This window comes from Artemia franciscana, chromosome 3 (assembly GCF_032884065.1).
Source record: "Artemia franciscana chromosome 3, ASM3288406v1, whole genome shotgun sequence".
NCBI lineage: Eukaryota > Metazoa > Arthropoda > Branchiopoda > Anostraca > Artemiidae > Artemia > Artemia franciscana.
Genome location: NC_088865.1, coordinates 11,360,833 through 11,371,835, shown reverse-complemented (window position 1 = coordinate 11,371,835; position 11,003 = coordinate 11,360,833). Strand labels below are relative to the sequence as shown.

General features: G+C 33.7%; 1 protein-coding gene across 1 annotated transcript in view; it reads left to right on the top strand.

Moving 5' to 3' along the window:
* The window catches only part of LOC136024881 (nuclear pore complex protein Nup107-like), an 84,418-nt gene that overhangs the window by 15,757 nt on the left and 57,658 nt on the right, over nucleotides 1-11,003 (top strand). Inside the window, exons 2-3 of the mRNA XM_065700412.1 lie at nucleotides 4,106-4,830; nucleotides 9,780-9,952. Coding sequence (XP_065556484.1) covers nucleotides 4,116-4,830; nucleotides 9,780-9,952 — 888 coding nt within the window. The 5' untranslated portion in view covers nucleotides 4,106-4,115. The remainder of the gene's footprint in view (nucleotides 1-4,105; nucleotides 4,831-9,779; nucleotides 9,953-11,003) is intronic.

Below are 11,003 nucleotides of genomic sequence, written 5' to 3'. Positions count from 1 at the left end.
TTACCATTCTAGGGACATGAATAGCAATATAACCATCCACATCATAAGCTGTAAAATTATCACTATCAGATAACCATGTTTCTGTCAAGCCTATGACATCAAAAGGGCAAGAATTATTAGACCACAAATACGATTTAAGACTGTCCCACTTATCTCTTATTCCACACACATTCAAACAAAATACATTAAAGCAACTATTTGAAGAGAGTGAGGGCAAAATGTTATCACAATAATCAATGGTGGTGTGATAATTGCAGCTAGAACTAACCATAGATTCAAGGAGAGGGTCAAAAGTGTGTGCCTCTTGTCTACCAGCACTACTTGGTTGATCAAATATAACTGAATTAAGAATAGATGAATTCAAAAGAAAGGAGAAATCACCCATATATACTACACATGACAAATGTATACAACAACTTTACAAATGAACACAATATCCATACAAGCAGGCTGAAGTAAGAGAGGGTGGATTGAAAGGTAAGAACATATAGGCAACAATAGAGAAAACAACTGCAAGAACAAAGACAATAATAAACTACTAGGTTCAAAGGGAATAAAAATAATAAACAACATTATGCAAACATAAGAAAAACTATTAAATCATAAATAAATTTACAAAACAGATTGTTATCATTCTGATAACAATGGGCAGAAGTAAGACAGACGAACCTTTTAACCGTGTAATGCAGCTATACACAAAACAAAATCGTATCAAACCTATTGGTGCCAGCCTCTTTGGACTTTTATGCTGGAAAAATTGCAAGCTCTTGTAAAATATGTCAGTAAAAGATTCAAGATAGGCAAATATACGTAAAAATAAAAATTTTACGGAGGTCTGTAAATTTATGATAAAATGCGTAAAATACTTCATTTTACCATGACCAATTTTACCAGTTACCTACAGACGACAAAAAATGTGGAGATTCTCAATCCAAATGAATAAAAGTTCCTCTCTCCATCCAACTCAATTTCTATAATAAAAATATTACTAAAAGTTTATTGCATCAAAGCACAGCTGTAAAACTATTTGACTGAATAAAAATCTTGATTCTAATTATAATTCAATAATTTCTTTGTTAAGTAGACGAATTAAAAATCTTGGCAAAGATTACTTGAATTAAACAATACTAAAATTATTTCAACTAAAAAACAATCATAAACTAGCTTTAAAAAGAAAGTTTTCCAAGAAAGAAGTTTTTCAAAGAAAAGTAAAGAGCCATAATAAAACCTAGAATGAGCTAAAATTAAGTCTCATTACAATTAAAACTTTATAAGAACAAAAATTACAGTGATTGATAAACTGAAACCGAAATGAACAAAAATCAATATGATTAATCACATTAAACATAAAGATGGAAGATACTGATATGAGTAGTTATATGACTTATCAAAAGTACATAAATTTGAAATGAAGTATCAAGTTGACCGTAAACGAGCATAAAATATCACAAATAAGAGTAGCGCTTTGATCGCCCCCTGATCAGCAGATCATAATTTTGTCTTTACTAGAAACTAAATATAGTTTTAACAGTTTGGCTTTTGTCATTGTAACATTGAAGAAATACTGATAACATATTAGAAATTAATTGTTAAATAATTGATTGATTCTTCAATAATGTTCTGCTCCGGCAAACTAAATAGATTGCTTTAAAATGACCAATTTTTCACTTGTAAGGTTTTTAATAGAATCAAAAGAAAAAATTTGATATAAAGAATATTCTTTGCAAAAATCAAAGCTAAATTGAAAGTTAGAAAGGTAATTATTCTAAGTAATACTTTTTTTCCCTGTAATCTTGATTACAATCATGATTTTCTTTGTTGTTCTTATTGTTTTGATAAATTAAAGCTATGCTGTTTAGCCTATATTTTTCAGTACCATAAAGGGTAAACGGCATATTGCAGGACTATCAGAGAGCCTGATAAGGGAGTAGCTTCACTTTTGTCTGTGGTAACTCTTGTTTATAACCTTGATTAGTTTTCTGATAGTTATCATTATAATTTATTGAAACCCTTTTCCATACAAGTAAACAAATAACTGGGCACTGCAAAAAAAGAAGAAAAATAAGGAAAAAGAGCACTATACAACTATGCCAATGTAACTCGTGTAGAAGGAGTTGGTTCCAAGCATGTTTTAAAATCTTTTAGTTCTGTTTTTCAATAAGTTTAGCCACAGTTATACTAAGATCTGTTATACGAAGATGGTTGATGAGCTTAGAACTGCGTGTTGAAATGAGATATCTCAGTATGTATTTGGAAAACAGAAGGAAGTGGAGCGGATTTTCAATTTATAAGTCCATATAAGAATCTTCATGAAGGGTGATTTGTAGAGAATGTGAGGGAGAGCAACAGTGTTGACAGCATTGACAGATAACAGCGTTTTAAGTGAAGCTTAGCAGAGGAAGCATATGAAGCTGATAGCTGGCGTTTGATTGTTTTGCTAGGAGAGTCCATGAGAAATTGTATTCCTAATGGGAATGCTAACATAAATCATTCGGTCGGATGATGGATTTTTGAATTTTCCGGTACGATTTCATCAGGAAGTGATTTGCACTGCGTCGGGCTTTTCAGTGTTGGATTCAAGACCACATTTGAAGTATTCTGTTGGCAGTTTTTGGAAAGTTCAAGAAATTTTGTCAAAAGTCTGGCTGAGGTTTTAAATGTCATCAGCATTAGTGACTAGGGAGATATTGAGGCCAGAAAGAATGCACGATACCTGACACTAGCCTTGAGCTTCGAGGACATGTTTATTGAAATTACATGCTGAGGCAATAGCACCTTGCCTGGGTACTTTCTCAACTGATACAGTTCAATCCAGAGGCATTGTCATTTCATTTGTCTTAAGAGGGATTTTAAGTCGGAATCGCAGCTTAGCATACATATCCTTTTGAGATCTGATGATAGCCGGGTTTTCTCCTCCTTTAGCAGCCCTTTAAAGCATGAGGAGGATGATCAGGGAGTCTAAGACATAGCGAAAATCATGACTTGCCAAGGCAAGTGAACTACCTGTACAAGATGCATCCGGCAGAGCATTAGCAACAATTACAAGAGCGTCTGTACGTTCAATACTATGTGGAAAGCCAATTGATATAGAGACGGAACATTCTTCTTTAAACTCGTTTATGAACAGTAGTTCGTAAAGTTTGCATAAGCTAGTTACTAGAGTAATGGGTCTGAAAGATGTAAGCTGACTGGAGGTTTTTCATTTTTTTTTTCGAAATAGAAGAAAGATCTTTAGCCCAGACCGTTGACAGAACCACGCCTTGTGTAAAAATCATTTGTGGAAGTAATGTGAGATGTTCTAAAAGTGCAGGATCTCCATTTTCGATATATAGAGCGTGAAACCCATCTATGTCTTTTAACAGCTTTTTCTTAAGGTGCATAATAGCATCAGCCTCGGACGTTACAGATACTGTATAATCAGAGTCAGGAAGGAATGCATGCAAATTGGTCAAGCTCTTCAAAAATATTTTTATTCAAGCTGGGGGTCTGGTGGAGTGAATGTTGTTCTGCTAATGAAGTTATAACAAAAACACACTGCTGAAAACACAAATCGTTTTCAGTAAGCCACACATCATGCTCTGGTCTTTCTAGGGCTTAGAGAGGCTGTATCTCTACTAATATCTGTGGTAATTTCTGTAATATGTTTTTTTTTTAGTTAATATTAGCAATTTTTGAAAACTATCTTCAAGAGTGTTTTAGTACAGTGAGAATAAATTTGGCCAGACAACTATGAGTTATTTATTAAAATGAAATCAATGCTGGCCACTGAGTATTAGTACCCCAATAAAAGGGTATAAAAAAATCTTGCAAAAAGTTGGTTCTATAAAGAGAAACTACTTTATTGATTTCCATAAGGATTCAGTGTTGCCTCTCACAGGGCTCTTGGGCTTGGTAAAACAGTAAGGAAGAAAAAACCAATGCAGCTTCACATGTACATGCTTGAGATTAAAAAAAGATTGCAAAAAGTTGTTTGGAAGCAATAAAACGAATGCACCTCAAACATCCATGGGAAGTTTTTTGCTGAAGATACAATTATTATCTTTTGATTAACTTTATTTATTAACTATGGTATTATAAAACAACATAATTGATTTCACTTTTATAGATTATAAGTCATGGATGACACTTTGGCTCCAACACCCACCAAAGTGGGGATGACAACAAGATTGTCACTGTTTCGACTTCCTCAAACAAATAATGACACCTTTGTTGAATCACCAACGACGTTTGAGAACCTTTGCCAGAATCTTGAAGATTCAATTGGTCCTCTCTCTCGTCCGAAGCCAAGCACCAGAAGATCAAGCGCGAGAATGAGCATTGGGCCTGGACCAAGAACGTCTGAACCAATTGAGACTCCAAGGGAAGATCGAAGGTTGTCCTTATTTAATGCGGATATGAGCAACATTCCTCATTATTCTACCAATCGTCGCTCCTTATTTGAGGAAAAAGAAGCAGATGAGATGGTTGAAACACTTCTAGAAGATCAAGACAGTGTTGTACAGCTGTTACCTCTTGAAAACAGAAGAACTACTTTCGGACCAGAACCAATTAAATTGTCTCGATTTAGCCTTGGGGGAAAAAAGGGTAGAAGAGAAACTATTGGTAGCACTGGAGAAATTGAATATGCAAAAAATACTGAAAGTCCACAGTTCAACCTAGGAGAGACATTTATTGATACAGAGGTTACATCTGTTGGCAGAAGAGTTTCAAGAAAGTCAGTATTATATGGTCAGAAAGGGAATATGTCACAGTTAGAGGAACAATCCAGCTTCATGAACAATACTGCTTTAGATGCAATTATGCAGTTAGAAGAAAATCCTTTAATAAAAGGTAGGCCACTTAAACTTTTTTTTTGCACCAACTTTGCAAATTCTTAAAAATCTGCATCAATGCTGTCCATAAATTAAGAGAATTATTTATCAACAAAAAATGAATTACTAAATTTTTATATTTGAGGTAAAAATGATTCTCATTGCTTGTAATAATGAATTACATTTAGAGAAAAATACAGCAGTTATTTCTCACTACCTATTTCTGTTGTATCACCCTACAAACAGGGGGTTTCAAATATTTTTATACCTGTCTTGTGTACATACAATAGGTTAATGAAAAGAGATATTTTGTACATTTATGGTGATTTTGATGACGGGTATGCCTGTGAGAGGGAGATATGGGAAAGACCTTGCTTCCAAACAACTTTTATTGTTTGGAAGCAAGGGGGCATTTGGGGAGGGGGCATGGGGAATCTAGACGGCTCTGTTGATTCCTTTGGGGGGATGGGTACAGGCCATTGATTGCCAGAGGGTCACGGCCAATCTACATGGCTGTTTTTTTTTTTTGGGGGGGGGGGGGGTAATTCATTTTCTGTCATCTCCTTCCGTCATGCTTAAAAGAGTTAGTTCCACAGATAAGTTTCATAAAGTTCTTGTAATTGTAATAAAACAAATTGGGAATTAAATGGTTATGTTGCATCATCTTGCAAACAATAAAAGCACATGTACAAAAACTAATTCTCTGTAAAGGTCATAAATTAAGTTATAACAAGGAATCTAAATTTCTTAACCCCCTTTAGCAATCTCAGAAAGTTTCATCAACATGATCAATGTATATCCGCCAACAAATGATATTCAATCGACAAGTAACAGATCTATCAATAACCCCTCCAATTTTCTTAAAAACTGGTCTTGGTGTCTATACCTAGTAAAAGCTGCAAGAAATGCCTCAGGTAGGTCATACTCTTAGCTATGGAGACTTTGAGGGGCCTGTAAGATTAATTTGATGAAAAGTATACCCCTTTGATTCGGGTCTGAAGCCTTATGGCTATACTACTTAGATAGCGATACTAAAGCCTAAACGATAAAATGTATTCCTTCAAAAAAGGAGAAGCTGCCAACTACCTAGTTTACGTGCCTATCAGATGCATACACTTTTTTTTGGAAAAGGGAAGGGATAACAATGTTTTTTCTTGATAATTTTAATACGAAATACTTTGAAATTTTATGCTTTGAAGGGCGATGAGTCGAGATACCCCCCCCCCCCCCTTCCTCCAGTGAACATTCATACATTTAACTATCTGCTTTGCGCTAAACCAGACCTTTTTCATCCAATTGCATCAAGCTGATTGTATTTCAGTTCATAAAAAAAAAAAAAAAAAATTGTCAGTTCAAATGCTTCGAAGGACGATAAGTAAATAAAAGACTTGCAATTAAAATGTGACTTTTAACTTTTTTAGTTTTGGCAATTAAGTAAGTTTTAGCTAAGTAAATAAATTTAACAAATTAAATAGATTAATAAATTTTGGCAATTAAAATTTGGCTTTGACTTTTGCAGATTCTTTTGTTTCTATTGAAATCACTAGTCACACTTTAGCATAAACAGTAGGGCACGAGGGGATGATAGCTCCCCTCTTGATATTCATTTAATATATTTATGTTTTTTAAGCTCGTTTTAATGAATAAATACAGCTTTTTCTTATTTATTTAATTGAATTCAAAAATCAAAACAATTTTTAATTATTCATGGAAAACTTGAGACGATATCTAGTTTCCATTGTGTAATTATCCTTTTTTCTGTAATTCAAAGAAAGCAATGGTGAAAATAAAGCTTTTTGTAATAGAAACATACCATAAAAAAAGAAGAAATGAATGATACCGCCTTATAAGAGAAAAAAGAAGCAAAAGCAGTGATACTTTTGAACTGACACTGTTAATAGTGACTCGAAACCCCCTTGCGAGGGCAATTGGACGTGACTAGACGCGTCCAGTCAAATCAGAAAATCACTTTACTTGCTAGTTTTTTTGTTTTTTTTTTAAGACGCGTTTTTAATTTTTTTTTAATTATATACCATGGCTCGTTTCTTAATAGGTTGCAACTATTGCTACAACCATGATTACCCTTCATTTAACCTCTAATGAACCATCATCTACCCCCCGATTGCCCTTCCTGACCAAGTGGTCAGCGCGTTGGTTTGATAATTATTGGTCCTTAGGCACGGGTTTGATCCCCGTCGTAGCCAGTTCTTTAATTTGGGATGGGGGTCAGTGGCGTAACTGTAAGCTCAGCCAGAGTCGACCCATCTTTAAATGGGTACCTGGAGAAATCTCGGGAAGGTAAGCACGAAGGGTCTGTGAAAGCACAGGGTGGCTGGCGCCCAATTCCAAATTGCACTTCCTGGCTGAAGGGCTACGAAACGAAGATCAGCACTGCTGGTTTGGACTTTGAGGGTCTGGTACCGTCATACTTACTTACTTTACTCTGATAGCACTTCAAATCCTCTTGCGATACCCTGAAGTTTCAGCTTAATATCCTCACCCGTTCCATAGTTATTGTCCATTCGCTTTTTTAATAACAAACATGCCCGTAGTGTGTATGGGTTTTGTTCCGCTTTCATCTAAACATTTCCTCAAGTTTTACCTTAGCTATCTTAGGCTTTTTGAAAACCCAGGATCAAACATCCCCGATAGGAGACCCTTATATGTAGGTTTCAGCAGCATCATGTAAAGTAAAGCAGCATAAACCCTTTGTTTTTCTATTAGCTCGATTTTTGAAAAGATACCTATTCATTCCTATTTTGTTTTAGATCTAGATAACAGTGGTTTTTCAGAACTTAAGATCTGTAATGGTATGTTTTCTTGGTTTTTGGATTTTAAATGATAAGGTATTGCACTGTAATGAAAAGTATATACACAAGCAAGTCAAACGGCAATTAAAATACGTTTCGAATAATTTAATTAAAACTTTACATAATTTAAAAATAGCAGCAACAATGCCGGTTAATGCTGTGACGTAATAAAACGGAAGTTTGTTGGCAGTATCGTGTCGTACGAAGTCCTATAAACGGACACCGACGACCGGGACACCGGGAAAAATGACGACCGGGAAATAGGGACACAACTACAACGGGGATGCCGGGGGCACAGGGGGATATATAAATGACGACGGGGACACAGGGAATGTTCGATTAGCAATCACCATCAACAAAGCTCAAGGGCAATCATTAGAATAATGAGGTATAGATCTGAATACGGATTGTTTTTCCAATGGACAATTTTATGTTGCATGTTCAAGAGTCGGTAAACCTGACAATCTATTTATATGTACAGACAATGGGACATCGAAGAATGTTGTATATTCGCAAGTTTTACATAGTTAAAAACATATATATATATATATATATATATATATATATATATATATATATATAAATATATATATATATGTATATATATATATATATATATATATATATAATATATATATATATATGTATATATATATATATATATATATATATATATATATATATATATATATATATATATATATATATATATATATATATATATATATATATATATATATATATATATATATATATTATATATATATATATATAATATATATAAATATATATATATATATATATATATATATATATATATATATATATATATATATATATATATATATATATATATATATATATATATATATATATATATATATATATATATATATATATATATATATATATATATATATATATATATATATATATATATATATATATATATATATATATATATATATATATATATATATATATATATATATATATATATATATTCACAAGTGGGACACAGGGACACAACTACAATGGCGCGTAACTAATATGGCGTGTAACGACTTACGCGCACGGGAGGCTGGTGGGGGGGGGGCGCGAAGCGCCCCCACCAACTAGGTGTTGGGGTGGCGCGGTCCCCACAGCGAAATAGGTAACGCTTTTTTGATGCCGATGATGGTATTTATTTTAATATTTCGGTTGCTGTAGGTTGGAGTTCGTTGTTTACTGTAAACTAGGTTGCAGCTACTATCAGCTTACTATTGTACTAAAAAAAAGAGTATAATGCACTTTCCATAAATTTCAGTTTAGGATTCATTTGAGGTACTTGTTAATTAAACGGAGGACACTCAAGAATTGCGCTCTGTAAGATCTGAGAAAACTGGTTTCATAGCCACAAGACAAGTTAAAGGAGACAGAATGCATTGTACTTATATAATTTGGGCTATATATTCGCACGTTACATATATATTCGCACGGGGGGGGGGGGGTAAAGTATAATGAATCTGCATGCAAAATGTGTTAGTTACACTTATTCTGCATCTTATGAAGTAAGTATTGTTTTCTAACTTCATGCTGTCAAAATACTTTACCCTCCCCCATAATGTAGTCACCTGTCTTTCGTCACTTGCCTTTGTGACTATGAAGTCGGTTTTCATAGATCTTATCGAGCGTGATTCTTATGTGTGTTCCGCTGAATAACAAGTACTCATATTGATATTTACTTCCAAGAAAAAGCATAAAGTTAAGATTTTCTCTAAAATGAAATACGGGAAATGAGGGTAAAAGGATATTAATGTTATCGAAATTTCTGAAAGTTGGGTAATTAGAAATTGAAATGTTAAAGTAAATGTTACTTCAAAATGTAAAATCGAATATAAAAAGAAATGTTCTTCTAAGTTTTTCCTAATTTTACAGGAATATTTGGTTTTCTATAATAATCTTTTGGTTTCAAAATTGAGTTATATTAACTGGGTTTTTATATCTCAATAATTGTGAATGTGTAGATAGCAGATATGGATATACAGTCCCGTGATGGGTAATTCCCTCTGTCATTTATGCTATCTCACCTTAGAGTCACCAACATATCCGTGCCGTTGCATTCGCCTGATTTAAATTTCCTTTTAGTATGGACTAACTAAGACTTGTCTCTTCTTAGATACTGGCCGCCTTCGTAAGGTGTTCCATGAGATTGCTGCTGACTTTCAAAGTAGCATAATATTTAATCAGCTTCAACACTTTGAAAGAGCTCTTGAACCCCACGTTCAGCAACTGCGAAGTGTTTTGAAAGACATACCGAAACAACATCATAAGTATGCAGAACTTAAGGAAGTAAGTAAAACTAGAAGTGAGTAGGCGTAGGTAGAGCTTAAGAAGAAATTACTTAAAACTTACTTAAGAAGTAAGCAAGAACTACCTAAAAAGTTTGGGCTAAATAGTATTTCGAATCTGTCCAAGACAATAGTTGTCTTGATTTGCAGTAAACCGTAATCTATTTCTGATTACACTTCTGTTTTGTACTGCAAAGGAAACAAAATTGTCCCATTACATTCATTTCAGCTAATCAGGTTTAGAAAAGGGGGTAAAGTTTTTGAAATGACTTCTCATATATATTGTAAAATTTAATTTAATCGGAAAATTTGGACTAAAGAGTACGATAGATATGCCCAAAACTTTAGTTGTCTTATTTTACACACTGTTTATTGCTCATCTAATTCTATTCTGTACTGCATATGAGTCAACAGTGTTCCTGAGTTTCTTGTCAACCAATTCGGCTGGAGAAGGAGGGGGAGGGTCTAGTTTTTGAAAAAAATCCTTTTCAATCGTATCGACATCAACCACTACAATGCTATGCTCTGAAATGGACAAAAAAGTTTTCTGCTATTTCCATTTAAACGCAAGCTCTAGTTTTAATTGTTTCTATATCATTTATTTCTACATCCTTGTATGTTATATTCCTTGTAACATTTTATATGGATGTTTTCTGGTGCTTATAAGCTCTTCTGACAAACGTAAGCTTCTGAAATCTTGGGGGTGTTGTATCTGTGCTTTATCTCTTTAATTTTAGCAATAAAAATAGGAAGAAGTAAAGTTGTATTTTTTGGAGATCTCGAAAATGTATTGTTAATAAGCTATTGCTATGTAGAATTAAGTAATATGCTAAGGGTTGTCCAACCTAATTAGCTGTCATTCAGTTTTGTCTTAGCGTTGACCTGATGCCGAAGTCCACCTTCGACACATTTAGGACAGTTGAGACAGAAATACAGAAAAATTCTGGATTGAGTAATAGGCTAGGGGTTGTTCAACCTAATTTGTTGTCGTTCAGTTTGGGTCATTGATTTTTGTCTTGATTTTGACTGACTAAAATGACTTCATCTACATT